Below are 17,922 nucleotides of genomic sequence, written 5' to 3'. Positions count from 1 at the left end.
TGCACTGTGCCCATGCATTCCTCACCAGTTCGGTGTCCCGCTTTGGTGTTCCTTCTTTCACCATCCCGGATCAGAGATGTCAATTTGAGTCCAGCTCTGGAGTTCCTTTAATCATCTTCTTGGCACAGATCGACACAGGTCCACAACAACACAAACAACATCCACGAATCATTCCATCAAAACTATCTTTGTGTCCATGACAAGGTAATAAACACCGGGAATGGGCTCTTAACAAGCTATTAACTTGTTTGTGTAACTCACCTTGTACATACAGGGGTCTTTCTCCTGATTTGAAGATTTTCCCGCCATATTCCATGGCACAGCAACATGATGCTCCATTGTTCGAGGTAGAAGCTGTGAATAGAAGTTTTGCAGTTGTTCGCTCTCCGTCTCTTTCAACCCTTTTTGTTCCAATTCCCGAACATCGTGCAGAGAGAGAGAGGGTAAAATGGCTCTGAACGGTACAAACGAAGGAAACGGTTTCACCATCCATGGGGATCTCTGGTACCAACCGGGAAGTTGAGAAACCTGTGCAGGGAGAGAGAAAACAGTAAAATGTTTATCAAGAATAGAAAACTAATATCTGTGAAAACTACTTCTGGTAATGGCATCAATGGTTCAGTTTTTATTTAAGATTTACGGTCCAGTTGCATAAAATCCCTTATCCTTAAGAAAAGATAAATTACCTTAAGGTACACTTTGATTCCTTAGCTTAAGGATTTCCTTAAGGGCTGTTGCATAAACAACCCTTACGACATCCTCAAGGAAGGATTTCCTTAAGATTGGGAAAATCTTTAGGGGCCGTTGCTATGCCAGGCAACCAATCAGATTAGAGATAGGAAGAGGCGTCTGAAAGCAAGGTGGCGGTGAAGTGACGCTTGTGACGATTTTAAATGATGCTTGATATTGTCGTGTTCCTGGTGATTAAAATCCTCCAAGGAAACGGATAGCCGAAAGAGCATTACACTCCAAGGCGGTGTTAATACGCGTGGGTGGTGAGGCAGCGAAGGGTAGTGAAGCTTTTACCTGTACGGACTCTACCGGACATCTTCGACCCTGTTAACCAACTCAACCCGGCACGGAATTAAAATGTACAATTAAAAAATGTTTACTAAAATAAATGCCAGCAAACAAGAAAATGCACAACAAAACTAATATCCTAAATGGAGCGCCCCAAGACAGACTCACATACAACACAAGGGGATGATAAAATAGACGAAAGTAAAGATGTAGTGTTTGTGACTTAGCTCTGGTCCCCTTGATCGTCCGGGATTGTCACAGGCCCCGCATCCCTGTGCGGGAAAGCACACTGGTTGGCGCGAAGTCCGTGCTCGGGAATACAGGCCTCGGTGCACAGCTCGTTCACCTCAGCCGCAGCATGGGTCCCCTGGTGTGCGTGCACGGGAAGACTGGCCCTGGGCGCAGTTCATTCACTCCAGCCATCGAGCGCGAAATGAGCAGGCTGGCTCCATCCTCGTTGTCCGCTTCACACAGCACCACAAGCCAGTGAAAGGACAATGCGGCCGCTCGAACCGATGAAAGCCAAGGACCACGAAACCTCCCACTGTTCGCTATCAAAGTCGGAAGGAGAAGAAAATATATGCAGCCGTTCGTAATGAAATCCAGAAGCGAGAGATATATATGCGGCTGTTCGCGATGACTGCCCCCAACGTAAGAGAGTTGTAGCTGTGACTGTTCACCTTCAAGGTCTCAGCTCAAGAGGACAAAATGTCGGGACTCCAAATCTTTTGTTTCCAGGGCTCTTATCTCATCCGATGACGTCTGCGTGTCCTCCAATGCAAGAGTCCTATCTCAGCAGTCCTTGCTCGAACCAATCACCACCCCTCGGGTTGTGCCCTCACGGACCTGCCTGCTTGGTGTTGCGATGTGGCAGATGGTGGCGCCAGCGGTATTGTTCAATGTCTTGGTTATTTTATTTAGCATTATAATGCACGCCGATTGCTGGGCTTGGTTCTGTGGTGTGTGTACTGCAGTGTCATAAGGAACAGAGGGGAAGTACAGAGGGGTTTACATACAGGGGATTTACCATTAATCCCTAACTAATAAACATAACCCCACCCCTCGTCATGGGTACAAAGATACACTCTTACACGACATCCGGTCTAACGGATCCCTACTTATGGTGCATGTGGTTCTTATTCTTCATCGCGACATTCGGAGCACACTATCCTATACAATTAAACCTGGCCCTAAGGTATTGCATTGCCTACCCCCCATAAACGTAGCAATATAATGCTACATACATGCTTGTTATATGTTGCATGGAGAACACGTTCTTCAGGATGAAGGAGGAATAAAACGACTCTTGTATAAAATTCATTCAAATCTCATTGAGCATTTAATTGTAAATGCATTAATGTGTGCAGTAAATGTTTGGAAACTTTTGGAGAATGGTGAAATTATGAAAGTGAAATACGAGTGCAAAACAACAAGCAAAATATTCTGAATGTCATGAAAGAATGAAAATGTTATCCAAGTCACCTGTCTGCTGCTTAAAGTGTGTTTAACAATGTACAATCATTTCTCAATTGCGGAAGTATTGTTCTGTCTTCGTGACCAATTGCAAAGAATGAAGAGTGCCAATTGCAAACTCAAAGTTTGGTGTTTAAGGACAGTGGTGTGCTCCCCTGAGTTTAAGTAAGGTTTTAAGGACAAACTTAATTAATATTTTGATATGCAACTATCCTCAAATTAAGGATGTCCTTATGGGAAAATTTCAGGCAATATTTCCTGAAGGATGATATATGTGAGCTTAAGGAACCTATCAAACTTTGTTAAATACCCTCGTGGGAAAGCAGGGATCGAGTTTGTGAAATGATGGTTCGAGTTTGTTAAATGATTGTTCGAGTTTGTTAAATAATGGTTGTAGTGAAATTGTCATCTAAGTTACAACCCAGGTGTTATTCCATCTCCTGTCCACTACGTGGCTCCTATAAGAGCTTGCCCGCTTAGAGTGGAGGGCAGTCCTGTGACATTTAATCCTATGGAATCCACATGCCTAACTAGAATGGTAAGGGTATTACATTGCGTGTTGCTTGCTTGCTTGCATCGATATCACCTGTATCCACCTGCAGTGTTACTAACACCATGATTGCTGGTTTCCCTTTTCGATGCTGTCTGAGATTGATTTCGATTAAACTCAGATTGGAGACACTGTTGTAGTGTTGTATACTCTGATTTTTACAACACTTAATCGAAATCCTCTCCTGTCATCGTTCTGAATCGAGATGATGCACAAGCTCCTGCAACTACCCACCTTCGGGGGACATCCTCAGTCGGTGGACGCACCGAGCCAACTCACGCATTGGCTGAGCTTGCTGGGCGGCTACCCTGGGACATACAACGACGCAATAGCGGCACTGACAGGGATCTACATCAAGCCTCGGAGTGTCGTGTATACTCGATACAAGCTTGCTACGAGGAGGCAGGATCCTTCGGAACACCTCGACCATTTCGTTCAAGAACTTCGTCGTCTGGGCAAGGATTGCTCTCGCGAGGTCCGAACGCACGAGCAGGTGTGTGACGATCTCCTGCAAGACGCGTTCGTGTCTAGGATTTACTCCCCGACGATACATCAACACTTGCTGGAGAAGCTGACACTGACTACAACAGGCTTACCTGGCTCTCGTACTCCATCAGGCCCAAACTCAATCGGACGAGTATGGTCACCCTTATGTCACGGTTGGTCTCGCCGGGGAGAGACCCCTGGAGAACGTGGCTACTGTGGAGCGACCTGCTGCTGATATTCCGTTGGAGTCGGGGCCGACGGAAGCCCTCGGAGCCGAAGGTACGAGTCTGGTGGCGACCGCCTCGGCCGGGGGTAATGCGAAGTGCTTCTTCTGCGGAAATCAGAACCATCCCAGATCTGCGTGCCCGGCACGAGATGCCACATACCACGCATGTGCCCGGAAAGGACATTTCTCAAAAGTCTGCCGCGTCTCACGAGGCCGGCATTCCCGAACGACGCTGGCCGGAATCACTTCAATGTGCGAGCCTCGACCTGCTCCTATCGAGGTCCCGACACTGCCTGGACCGCACGGCTTGGCCAGCGCCATCGTACCTGTATTGACCAAAGGACAGGCAGTGAACGCTCTTGTGGACAATCCCCGGGTCGGACTTTGTCTGTGCGTCAAATTTGTTGGTTGTTGCCCCAGCGGTCTTTGCAAAAACGCGAACAGACAGACATCCGATGAGTTTTATTTATTAGAAACTCCCCCTTCCCTTCCCCCTGCCCTCTTCCTCGCCTGTCCCTCTCCTTCCCCTTCACCCCCATACCCTTCCCCCACCTCCGTCCTTCACTCCCCCTCTCTTCTTCCCTCTCCCGCCCATCCCGCTCCCCACCCTCCCCCTTGCCTCCCCCCTTCTTTCTCCCTCTCCCCTCCCCCTCCGTCCCCCTTGCCTCCCCTCTTCCCTTCCCTCTGCTCCCACCTCTCTTCATATTCCCAGCGCAAGGCGACTCTTTGTTGTCCTGCAACGACGGGTCCTTTTGCCAGTCAGCTAATTAAATCAATATTATAAAAACGCGATGGATTCCGTTCTTAAAATTGAACTTTGATTCAGGTTGAAGGAGCAGAGCTGTGGAACCGACCAATACGAGAACACACTCCGACTTGGGAGTATATAGACAAAAGGAAGTGTAAAAATTAACGTGGACACAACTCTGGTAAGGTGGGACAGATCGCCCCCTTCTGTGCTTCAATTTCCTTGGACACACTTGTATAAAGTTGATGCCATTCTCCAAATTGAGATGTCCTAGATAACCAACAACCAGGGGAGGTAGGGGCAAAGAGTGTACATGGTCTCATCGTTTTGAAGAAAACAATTCTGCAAGCATGGTATGAGAGCTTGAGCTCTTCACCTGTTAGCGAATAATCAATCAGAACCATGTTTACCTGAATTGCACTCCCACCTGATCAATATGTTCCTTAGTTTTGGTTCCCATCATGCAATTGCACACACGTCCTGCAAATAGATTTCCCCCATTTACACGAACCATAACCATCCTATAATTAATGTTTCCTAATGTTCTTCTCCTGCATGTGGTTTATGTTGAAGCTCCTACATGAGACTTAAATCGTGGAATATTAAATACAAATAAAGTTCCCTGTTTGTTTCAGGTTTAGCATCTCATCTGCATTTCCTGAACGAGCCATCAGTATCTAGATATGTCAATACAAGTAAGTTAGAGCTCTTTTTTAGGCCCCAATAGAGGTGTGTGAAAAATTGATTGTATTCTTTGTTTTTCCATCATGGCCAAAATTATTTCCACCTCGTGGGGCTGGCTTTCACGAACTTTCACGAACCGACTGGCCATGCTTGACGTTTGACTAAGTACGATAGAGCAGGACACCTGGCTTATCGTCCAATCACACTGCCTTTGTATAACACCAGGATGGCAGGTTGAAGCTGGGGCGAGATTTGAACTGAGGCTTGAATCTTTTATATTAAAGTTGAAAAATGGTTGTTGTTCTTCTTTTTCTATTTCTAAAGTAAGAATCCCATGCTGAGTAAAACAAGAAGAGTTGCTGAAACTGCTGGAGCTTGTGCAGAGGGTATTTGATTGACAGGGTCTGGTTCATCTCAAACAAACAACAACCACGAATCATTCCATCTGAACGATCTTTGTGTCCATAACAAGGTAATAAACGCCAGGTACGGGCTCTTAACTTGTTTGTGTTACTCACATTGTACATACAGGGTTCTTTTTCCTGATTTGAAGATTTTCCCATCAAAATCCCCGTCACAGGAACATGATGCTCCGTTGTACGAGGCAGAAGCTTTGAATGTAAGTTCCGCAGTTGTTTGCTCTCCATCTCTTTCACCCTCTTTTGTTCCAATTCCCGAACATTGTGCAGAGAGAGAGAGGGTGAAATGGCTCTGAACGGTACAAGAGAAGGAAATGATTTCATCATCCATGGGGAACTCTGGTATGAACCGGGAAGTTGGGAGATCTGTGGAGGTTGGGAGATCTGTGGAGGGAGAAAGAAAACGGTAAAATGTTTATCAAGAATAGAAAACGGAAATATGTGAAAACAACTTCTGGTAATGGCGTCGATGCTTCAGTTTTTATTTAGGGTTTATGGCTCAGTTGCATAAAATCCCTTATCCTTTAGGAAAGCTAAATTACCTTCAGGTACACTGTAGGGTGGTTCTTAGCTGCATAAGGCCAAAAAAAAAATTGAATTGTTTTCCTCCTAACCCTTTAATTGTTTTGGTATTGAGGTAACACTTCTGCCCGTGAAATAATTTTTGAATACATCAAGTTTTAGAGGTTGCACAGTGACTCGTGGTTGCCAGCCACTCAATGTTTGTGCCCGACAAGCGTTGATTTCCTGCAATCGGGAAACCTGTTTTTTTTTTTGTTTGTTTGTTGTTTTTTTTGTATACTGAATCGAGGCTCGTGAAAGAGCTAACATTTATTTCACAAACAAATCAACCAGACAAGCAAAATATACAAAAAGAGGGAGCGGAAGACAAGATGGGGAGAGAAGGGGAAGCACACAACCACAACATTTGAGAGCAGGGAGAAGTGTGGGAGGGAGAGGGCTTGGGGGCAGGAGGCGTGGGATGGGGAGGGGGGGGGGGGGGGGGAGAAGTATAAAACACAAGGGGACCGAAATTAGCGGGGGTAGAAAAGATCAAGGTTTTGGATGGGGGAGGATAAGAGATGGTGGTGAACAGCTGTTTTAAAGACCTGGAGGGTGGAGTGGGATTGAAGAGAGTGAGGGAGTTTGTTCCAGAGGTGGGAGAAAAGAGGAATGAAGGAGTGAAGGTGAGCAGAAAGTCTTGATTTTGGCAGTTTAACCATAAGAGGGTTGCAGGCAGATCTTGTGCGACCTGTAGGAATATTTGGGGGGGCAGAGCCCAGAGAGGGCTGGGGGGGCAAGGCCAGAGAGGAGTCTGTAGAAGACGGAAAGACCACCAACCTGCCTGCGGTGAGTAAGTGAAAGGCCCTCGGAGATAGCTTCATCGTGGGAGATTCCAATGATTCTGAACGCTTTGGTTTCAACAGCGTGAAGACGAGCAAGGTGTGAGGCAGGAGCACCAGCCCAGAGGGGAGAGCAGTACTCCATTGAGATGCGGATGAAAGCCTTGTATGTGGTGTGTAGCTCACGTGTGCAAAGGAAGGACTTTGCACGACGGAGGATGCCCAGTCGGCGACTGGCTTTGGAGGCCAGCTTGGAAATGTGGTTTTCCCAAGAAAGATCATGGCAGGCAGATAGTGAGACCCAAAAGCTTGAGAGACAGAACTTCCTGGAGAGGATTATTCAGAAAGTGAATGGGAGGGTTGTCCAGTCGGTCTTTTCGGAGAGACATCGTAAGAGTGTGAGATTTGTCAGGATTGAAAGACATGTTCCACTTGTTTGCCCAGTCTGTGATTTTGTCCAGGTCTGCAGAGAGTGAGGAGGCTGCAGACTGCCGATCTGAGGGATGAGGAATGGAGTGGCAGAGAGTGGAGTCATCAGCAGAGAGATAGAGAGGATTTTCAAGAGAGTCAGAGAGATCATTGATGAAGACCAGAAAAAGCACAGGGCCCAGAACACTGCCTTGGGGAACTCCAGCCTGAACAGGAAGAGGAGATGAGAGAAACCCATTCAGGGCCACACGTTGACTGAGACTAGAGAGGAAGTCCGCCAGCCATGCATGGATCCATTGTTGATACACTTTTAGGCTTCGCCCTCATTCAGGATTTATAAAAGAGCCAGAGGGCAGATACTCGGCAGGCGTTGGTTATGGCTCTGGTCCTTCCGTTGTTTTTCGCTTTTTGGTCCTGTGCTTGCTTCGTGGTGCTTAAGAGAGAATGATCGTGGAGAGAGGTGCTGCTCACTTGATGGTCGAACTGGGAGCCAACACAGCCAAGCCTTGGGGTGGACGGAGCAAGCACACCGATTAGGGCCAGACCAAGTCACGCTGACACATATATCTTATAATTCTCACACAGTCTGTTATTTCTTTCATGCATTCCTTTCTCAGCTATCTTTCCATTTTAGCATTCTCCCTTGAACGCAGACTTACCATCCCTAAAGAGGGCATCAACTATTGGCGGCGATGCCGCAGCTCGACTCCTCATCTGAGTGACAACCACTGATAACGCACCTTCACCTTCGCAGTTTATTTTGCACCACCCGCATTTCACACACTGCTCTCTCTACAGTCACCCACCCTAGACACCCAAAGTATTTCAACTCTCGAACTCCGCTCCCGCCCCTCCCCCTCAACCCCCCACTCCTATTTAGCATTTGGGTCACGGAAGCAGAAGCACGACAGCTTTCACCCGGGGAGCAAAAAGCCGTGACCTCATTATTTCTCTGCTCTTTCTGTTCTATCTCCCTCCACGGATGGTCTGATTGGGTACCCATGATGTGTATAGCCGATAGAGGTAAGGCATGGATTTAAGTCTGCATCCTGTCCATTTTCTTGGATAGCATTCTTCTTCCACAAGCTTATGCCTGCCGAGACTTGCTACAGCACCTTGATGAAGAACTGCTCACCATATACCCAGCTGTGAAACACTTCCGGTATTTTGTTGAAGGTCGAGATATCTTTGTGTTTACGGATCACAAGCCACTTACCGGAAGATTGTACAGTAGCAAAGAATACGCGCCAAATCAGGCTCGACATACACTACATGGCTAAAAGTATGTGGACACCCCTTCTAATTCGTCGATTCGGCTGTTTCAGCCACACCCATAGCTGACAGGTATATATAATCAAGCACACAACCATGCAATCTCCATAGACAAACATTAGCAGTAGAATGGGCCGTACTGAAGGGCTCAATGACTTTCAACGGGGCACCGTCATAGGATGCCGCCTTTCCCACAAGTCAGTTCGTCAAATTTCTGCCCTGCTGGAGCTGTCCTGGTAAACTGTAGGTGCTGTTATTGTGAAGTGGAAACGTCCAGGAGCAACAACAGCTCAGCTGCGAAATGGTAGGCCACACAAGCTCACAGAACGGGACCGCCGAGTGTTACCGCGTAAAAGTCATCTGTCCTCGGTTGCAACACTCACTACCAAGTTCCAAACTGCCTCTGGAAGCAACGTCAGCACAACAACTGTTCATCGGGAGCTTCATGAAATGGGTTTCCATGGTTGAGCAGCCGCACACAAGCCGAAGATCACCATGTGCAATGGCAAGCGTCGACTGGAGTTGTGTAAAGCTCGCCGCGATTGGACTCTGGAGCAGTGCAAACGCGTTCTTTGGAGTTATGAATCACGCTTCACCATCTGGCAGTCCGACGGACGAATCTGGGTTTGGCAGATGCCAGGAGAACGCTACCTGCCCGAATGCATAGTGCCAACTGTAAAGTTTGGTGGAGGAGGAATAATGGTCTGGGGCTGTCGGCTTCCAATGCCGGAATACCGGGAATGGGCTCTTAACAACGCCTGCCAAATAAACACCGGGAATGGGCTCTTAACAAGCTATTAACTTGTTTGTGTAACTCACCTTGTACATACAGGACCTTCATGGTCCCGGTTAGGCCCCTTAGTTCCAGTGAAGGGAAATCTTAACGATGCAGCATACAATGACATTCCAGACGATTGTGTGCTTCCAACTTTGTGGCAACAGTTTGGGGAAGGCCCTTTCCTGTTTCAGAATGACAATGCCAGTGTACAAAGCGAAGTCCATACCGAAATGGTTTGGCGAGATCGGCGTGGAATAACTTGACTGGCCTGCACAGAGCCCTGACCTCAACCCAATCAAACACCTTTGGTATGAATTGTAATGCCAACTGCGAGCCAGGCCTAAGCGCCCAACATCAGTGCCCGACCTCACTAATGCTCTTGTGGCTGAATGGAAACAAATCCCTGCAGCAATGTTCCAACATCTAGTGGAAAGCCATCGCAGAAGAGTGGAGGCTGTTATAGCAGCAAAGGGGGGGGGGGGGGGACCAACTCCATGTTAATGCCTATGATTTTGGAATGAGATGTTCGACGAGCGCATACGGGTGTGATGTTCGGGTGTCCACGTACTTTTGGCCATGTAGTGTATGTCCTTCATCGCAGAGTTCAAGTCGGATGTCCAACATATTGGAGGCCATGAAAATGTGGTGGCAGATGCTCTGTTATGTTGTCACGTCAATGCAGTTGTGGATACCATTGGCATGTGGCAGATAGCATTGGCACAACCAAACAACGACACGGTCCAGGCATTGCAGACAGCAAACAACACCATGAAACTAGCAGATGTTCCTTTCTCAAGTATTGAACTCGCCCTCCTTGTTGACGTTTCCAGAGGGGCCATCGTGCCGATCGTGCCCATAGCTTTCCCACCAAACTATTTTTGACATCCTCCAGAAACTGTCACACCCATGGATGCGTGAAACACACTGCCTCATCTCGACACATTTTGAATGGAGCCACAGGTACAAAGATATGCAGACGTGGACACATTCATGTCTTGCTTGTGAAACCTCCAAAATACACCACCATGTGGCAGCTCCTTTCCAACCCTTTATGAGCCAACAGATCATTTTGATCATGTCCACATCGACGTTGTGGACCCCCAGCCACCTTCACGAGGATTTTGATGCCTCTTCACATGCGTGGATTCGTTGATGGCTTATGCGATAGCCCAAGGCAATACCCATGGTTACCATGATGACAGAAGACTGTGCCCATGCATTCCTCACCGGTTCGGTGTCCCGCTTTGGTGTTCCTTTTATGTGCCCATGCACTGTGCCCATGCATTCCTCACCAGTTCGGTGTCCCGCTTTGGTGTTCCTTCTATCACCATCTCGGATCAGAGATGTCAATTTGAGTCCAGCTCTGGAGTTCCTTTAATCATCTTCTTGGCACAGATCGACACAGGTCCACAACAACACAAACAACATCCACGAATCATTCCATAAAAACGATCTTTGTGTCCATGACAAGGTAATAAACACCGGGAATGGGCTCTTAACAAGCTATTAACTGGTTTGTGTAACTCACCTTGTACATACAGGGGTCTTTCTCCTGATTTGAAGATTTTCCCGCCATATTCCATGGCACAGCAACATGATGCTCCATTGTTCGAGGTAGAAGCTGTGAATAGAAGTTTTGCAGTTGTTCGCTCTCCGTCTCTTTCAACCCTTTTTGTTCCAATTCCCGAACATCGTGCAGAGAGAGAGAGGGTAAAATGGCTCTGAACGGTACAAACGAAGGAAACGGTTTCACCATCCATGGGGATCTCTGGTACCAACCGGGAAGTTGAGAAACCTGTGCAGGGAGAGAGAAAACATTAAAATGTTTATCAAGAATAGAAAACTAATATCTGTGAAAACTACTTCTGGTAATGGCATCAATGGTTCAGTTTTTATTTAAGATTTACGGTCCAGTTGCATAAAATCCCTTATCCTTAAGAAAAGATAAATTACCTTAAGGTACACTTTGATTCCTTAGCTTAAGGGTTTCCTTAAGGGCTGTTGCATAAACAACCCTTACGACATCCTCAAGGAAGGATTTCCTTAAGATTGAGAAAATCTTTAGGGGCCATTGCTATGCCAGGCAACCAATCAGATTAGAGATAGGAAGAGGCGTCTGAAAGCAAGGTGGCGGTGAAGTGACGCTTGTGACGATTTTAAATGATGCTTGATATTGTCGTGTTCCTGGTGATTAAAATCCTCCAAGGAAACGGATAGCCGAAAGAGCATTAGACTCCAAGGCGGTGTTAATACGCGTGGGTGCTGAGGCAGCGAAGGGTAGTGAAGCTTTTACCGGAACGGACTCTACCGGACATCTTCGACCCTGTTAACCAACTCAACCCGGCACGGAATTAAAATGTACAATTAAAAAATGTTTACTAAAATAAATGCCAGCAAACAAGAAAATGCACAACAAAACTAATATCCTAAATGGAGCACCCCAAGACAGACTCACATACAACACAAGGGGATGATAAAATAGACGAAAGTAAAGATGTAGTGTTTGTGACTTAGCTCTGGTCCCCTTGATCGTCCGGGATTGTCACAGGCCCCGCATCCCTGTGCGGGAAAGCACACTGGTTGGCGCGAAGTCCGTGCTCGGGAATACAGGCCTCGGTGCACAGCTCGTTCACCTCAGCCGCAGCATGGGTCCCCTGGTGTGCGTGCACGGGAAGGCAGGCCCTGGGCGCAGTTCGTTCACTCCAGCCATCGAGCGCGAAATGAGCAGGCTGGCTCCATCCTCGTTGTCCGCTTCACACAGCACCACAAACCAGTGAAAGGACAATGCAGCCGCGCGAACCGATGAAAGCCAAGGACCACGAAACCTCCCACTGTTCGCTATCAAAGTCGGAAGGAGAAGAAAATATATGCAGCCGTTCGTAATGAAATCCAGAAGCGAGAGATATATATGCGGCTGTTCGCGATGACTGCCCCAACGTAAGAGCTGTGACTCTTACTGTAGTGACTCTTACTTACTCTTACTGTAAGAACTGTAGCTGTGACTGTTCACCTTCAAGGTCTCAGCTCAAGAGGACAAAATGTCGGGACTCCAAATCCTTTGTTTCCAGGGCTCTTATCTCATCCGATGACGTCTGCGTATCTACGTATCTGCGTATCTCCAATACAAGAGTCCCATCTCAGCAGTCCTTGCTCGAACCAATCACCACCCCTCGGGTTGTGGCCTCACGGACCTGCCTGCTTGGTGTTGCGATGTGGCAGATGGCGGCGCCAGCGGTATTGTTCAATGTCTTGGTTATTTTATTTTGCATTATAATGCACGCCGATTGCTGGGCTTGGTTCTGTGGTGTGTGTACTGCAGTGTCATAAGGAACAGAGGGGAACGACAGAGGGGTTTACATACAGGGGATTTACCATTAATCCCACCCCTCGTCATGGGTACAAAGATACACTCTTACACGACATCCGGTCTAACGGATCCCTACTTATGGTGCGTGTGGTTCTTATTCTTCATCGCGACATTCGGAGCACACTATCCTATACAATTAAACCTGGCCCTAAGGTATTGCATTGCCTACCCCCCCATAAACGTAGCAATATAATGCGACATACATGCTTGTTATATGTTGCATGGAGAACACGTTCTTCAGGATGAAGGAGGAATAAAACGATTCTTGTATAAAATTCATTCAAATCTCATTGAGCATTTAATTGTAAATGCATTAATGTGTGCAGTAAATGTTTGGAAACTTTTGGAGAATGGTGAAATTATGAAAGTGAAATACGAGTGCAAAACAACAAGCAAAATATTCTGAATGTCATGAAAGAATGAAAATGTTATCGAAGTCACCTGTCTGCTGCTTAAAGTGTGTTTAACAATGTACAATCATTTCTCAATTGCGGAAGTATTGTTCTGTCTTCGTGACCAATTGCAAAGAATGAAGAGTGCCAATTGCAAACTCAAAGTTTGGTGTTTAAGGACAGTGGTGTGCTCCCCTGAGTTTAAGTAAGGTTTTAAGGACAAACTGAATTAATATTTTGATATGCAACTATCCTCAAATTAAGGATGTCCTTATGGGAAAATTTCAGGCAATATTTCCTGAAGGATGATATATGTGAGCTTAAGGAACCTATCAAACTTTGTTAAATACCCTCGTGGGAAAGCAGGGATCGAGTTTGTGAAATGATGGTTCGAGTTTGTTAAATGATTGTTCGAGTTTGTTAAATGATGGTTGAAGTGAAATTGTCATCTAAGTTACAACCCAGGTGTTATTCCATCTCCTGTCCACTACGTGGCTCCTATAAGAGCTTGCCCGCTTAGAGTGGAGGGCAGTCCTGTGACATTTAATCCTATGGCATCCACATGCCTAACTAGAATGGTAAGGGTATTACATTGTGTGTTGCTTGCTTGCTTGCATCGATATCACCTGTATCCACCTGCAGTGTTACTAACACCATGTTTGCTGGTTTCCCTTTTCGATGCTGTCTGAGATTGATTTCGATTAAACTCAGATTGGAGACACTGTTGTATACTCTGATTTTTACAACACTTAATCGAAATCCTCTCCTGTCATCGTTCTGAATCGAGATGATGCACAAGCTCCTGCAACTACCCACCTTCGGGGGACATCCTCAGTCGGTGGACGCACCGAGCCAACTCACGCATTGGCTGAGCTTGCTGGGCGGCTACCCTGGGACATACAACGACGCAATAGCGGCACTGACAGGGATCTACATCAAGTCTCGGAGTGTCGTGTATACTCGATACAAGCTTGCTACGAGGAGGCAGGATCCTTCGGAACCCCTCGACCATTTCGTTCAAGAACTTCGTCGTCTGGGCAAGGATTGCTCTCGCGAGGTCCGAACGCACGAGCAGGTGTGTGACGATCTCCTGCGAGACACGTTCGTGTCTAGGATTTACTCCCCGACGATACGTCAACACTTGCTGGAGAAGCTGACACTGACTACAACAGGCTTACGACCTGGCTCTCGTACTCCATCAGGCCCAAACTCGATCGGAGGAGTATGGTCACCCTTATGTCACAGCTGGTCTCGCCGGGGAGAGACCCCTGGAGAACGTCGCTACTGTGGAGCGACCTGCTGCTGATATTCCGTTGGAGTCGGGGCCGACGGAAGCCCTCGGAGCCGAAGGTACGAGTCTGGTGGCGACCGCCTCGGCCGGGGGTAATGCTAAGTGCTTCTTCTGCGGAAATCAGAACCATCCCAGATCTGTGTGCCCGGCACGAGATGCCACATACCACGCATGTGCCTGGAAAGGACATTTCTTCGAAGTCTGCCGCGCGGCATTCCCGAACGACGCTGGCCGGAATCACTTCAATGTGCGAGCCTCGACCTGCTCCTATCGAGGTCCCGACACTGCCTGGACCGCACGGCTTGGCCAGCGCCATCGTACCTGTATTGACCAAAGGACAGGCAGTGAACGCTCTTGTGGACAATCCCCGGGTCTGACTTTGTCTGTGCGTCAAATTTGTTGGTTGCTGCCCCAGCGGTCTTTGCAAAAACGCGAACAGACAGACATCCGATGAGTTTTATTTATTAGAAACTCCCCCTTCCCTTCCCCCTGCCCTCTTCCTCGCCTGTCCCTCTCCTTCCCCTTCACCCCCATACCCTTCCCCCACCTCCGTCCTTCACTCCCCCTCTCTTCTTCCCTCCCCCACCCATCCCGCTCCCCACCCTCCCCCTTGCCTCCCCCCTTCTTTCTCCCTCTCCCCTCCCCCTCCGTCCCCCTTGCCTCCCCTCTTCCCTTCCCTCTGCTCCCACCTCTCTTCATATTCCCAGCGCAAGGCGACTCTTTGTTGTCCTGCAACGACGGGTCCTTTTGCCAGTCAGCTAATTAAATCAATATTATAAAAACGCGATGGATTCCGTTCTTAAAACTGAACTTTGATTCAGGTTGAAGGAGCAGAGCTGTGGAACCGATCAATACGAGAACAAACTCCGACTTGGGAGTATATAGACAAAAGGAAGTGTAAAAATAAACGTGGACACAACTCCGGTAAGGTGGGACAGATCGCCCCCTTCTGTGCTTCAATTTCCTTGGACACACTTGTATAAAGTTGATGCCATTCTCCAAATTGAGATGTCCGAGATAACCAACAACCAGGGGAGGTAGGGGCAAAGAGTGTACATGGTCTCATCGTTTTGAAGAAAACAATTCTGCAAGCATGGTATGAGAGCTTAAGCTCTTCACCTGTTAGCGAATAATCAATCAGAACCATGTTTACCTGAATTGCACTCCCACCTGATCAATATGTTCCTTAGTTTTGGTTCCCATCATGCAATTGCACACACGTCCTGCAAATAGATTTCCCCCATTTACACGAACCATAACCATCCTATATTTAATGTTTCCTAATGTTCTTCTCCTGCATGTGGTTTATGTTGAAGCTCCTACATGAGACTTAAATCGTGGAATATTAAATACAAATAAAGTTCCCTGTTTGTTTCAGCTTTAGCATCTCATCTGCATTTCCTGAACGAGCCATCAGTATCTAGATATGTCAATACAAGTAAGTTAGAGCTCTTTTTTAGGCCCCAATAGAGGTGTGTGAAAATTTGATTGTATTCTTTGTTGTTCCATCATGGCCAAAATTATTTCCACCTCGTGGGGCTGGCTTTCACGAACTTTCACGAACCGACTGGCCATGCTTGACGTTTGACTAAGTACGATAGAGCAGGACACCTGGCTTATCGTCCAATCACACTGCCTTTGTATAACACCAGGATGGCAGGTTGAAGCTGGGGCGAGATTTGAACTGAGGCTTGAATCTTTTATATTAAAGTTGAAAAATGGTTGTTGTTCTTCTTTTTCTATTTCTAAAGTAAGAATCCCATGCTGAGTTTAACAAGAAGAGTTGCTGAAACTGCTGGAGCTTGTGCAGAGGGTATTTGATTGACAGGGTCTGGTTCATCTCAAACAAACAACAACCACGAATCATTCCATCTGAACGATCTTTTTGTCCATAACAAGGTAATAAACGCCAGGTACGGGCTCTTAACCTGTTTGTGTTACTCACATTGTACATACAGGGTTCTTTTTCCTGATTTGAAGATTTTCCCATCAAAATCCCCGTCACAGGAACATGATGCTCCGTTGTACGAGGCAGAAGCTTTGAATGTAAGTTCCGCAGTTGTTTGCTCTCCATCTCTTTCACCCTCTTTTGTTCCAATTCCCGAACATTGTGCAGAGAGAGAGAGGGTGAAATGGCTCTGAACGGTACAAGAGAAGGAAATGATTTCATCATCCATGGGGAACTCTGGTATGAACCGGGAAGTTGGGAGATCTGTGGAGGGAGAAAGAAAACGGTAAAATGTTTATCAAGAATAGAAAACGTATATATGTGAAAACTACTTCTGGTAATGGCGTCGATGCTTCAGTTTTTATTTAAGGTTTATGGCTCAGTTGCATAAAATCCCTTATCCTTTAGGAAAGCTAAATTACCTTCAGGTACACTGTAGGGTGGTTCTTAGCTGCATAAGGCCAAAAAAAAATATTGAATTGTTTTCCTCCTAGCCCTTTAATTGTTTTGGTATTGAGGTAACACTTCTGCCCGTGAAATAATTTTTGAATACATCAAGTTTTAGGGGTTGCACAGTGACTCGTGGTTGCCAGCCACTCAATGTTTGTGCCCGACAAGCGTTGATTTCCTGCAATCGGGAAACCTCTTGCGATGTTCTGTCACAACTTGAAGCAGATACTGGGTTTGCTGTTCATCCCTCATCAGGAAACGATTGTACTCTGCAATGAGAGCAACTGCATACTCCAGAGTACAGCTGTACTGTATTCAATTAACTTAAAAACAACTTGAAAATGTGCAGTACATAGCAACGTCATAGGTCAACTGTAATGGTCAAAATCACAAGTATAGCAGTGGAGAATAAATAAACAACTCCAAACATTTATGCGAGCCAAATATCTGAAATTACAAACTCCGTGTGCAACCCCTATATTTAGGAGAAATGGCTTAAAATTTCACCACAAGGGGGTTTGCATACATACAAAAACATGTAAGTGTTAGGAGCATGACTTTTCTAACTTTCATTTTTAAGAACCACCCGAGTACACTGTGATTCCTTAACTAAGGATTTCCTTAAGGGCTGTTGCATAAACAACCCATAGGAAATCCTCAAGGAAAGATTTATTTAAGATTGAGAAAATATTTAGGAGCCGTTGCTATGCCAGGCAACCAATCCGATTAGAGATAGGAAGAGGCGTCCAAAAGCAAGATGGCGGTGAAGTGACGCTTGTGACGATTTTAAATGATGCTTGATATATTGCAACATACAGGCTTTGTTATATGTTGCATGGAGAACACGTTATTCGGGATGAAGGAGGAATAAAACGATTCTTGTATAAAATTCATCCAAATCTCATTGAGCATTTTATTGAAAATGCATCAATGTGTGCAGTAAATGTTTGGAAACTTTTCGAGAATGGTGAAAGTGTGAAATTATGAAAATGAAATACGAGTGCAAAACAACAAGCAAAATATTCTGAATGTCATGAAAGAATGAA

At 46.4% G+C, this 17,922-nt stretch overlaps 1 protein-coding gene across 1 annotated transcript in view; it reads right to left on the bottom strand.

The window, feature by feature from the left end:
- Positions 1-228: 228 nt before the first annotated feature.
- LOC144893391 (uncharacterized) overlaps positions 229-17,922 on the bottom strand; it is a 31,807-nt gene continuing 14,113 nt past the window's right edge. The window contains exons 3-6 of the mRNA XM_078783982.1: positions 16,424-16,616; positions 10,957-11,223; positions 5,706-5,990; positions 229-528 (exon numbers count right to left, since the gene is read on the bottom strand). Coding sequence (XP_078640108.1) covers positions 229-528; positions 5,706-5,990; positions 10,957-11,223; positions 16,424-16,552 — 981 coding nt within the window. The 5' untranslated portion in view covers positions 16,553-16,616. The remainder of the gene's footprint in view (positions 529-5,705; positions 5,991-10,956; positions 11,224-16,423; positions 16,617-17,922) is intronic.

Source organism: Myxine glutinosa, chromosome 8 (assembly GCF_964187855.1).
Source record: "Myxine glutinosa chromosome 8, kmMyxGlut1.1, whole genome shotgun sequence".
NCBI lineage: Eukaryota > Metazoa > Chordata > Myxini > Myxiniformes > Myxinidae > Myxine > Myxine glutinosa.
This window is presented reverse-complemented; position numbering and strand designations above follow the sequence as displayed.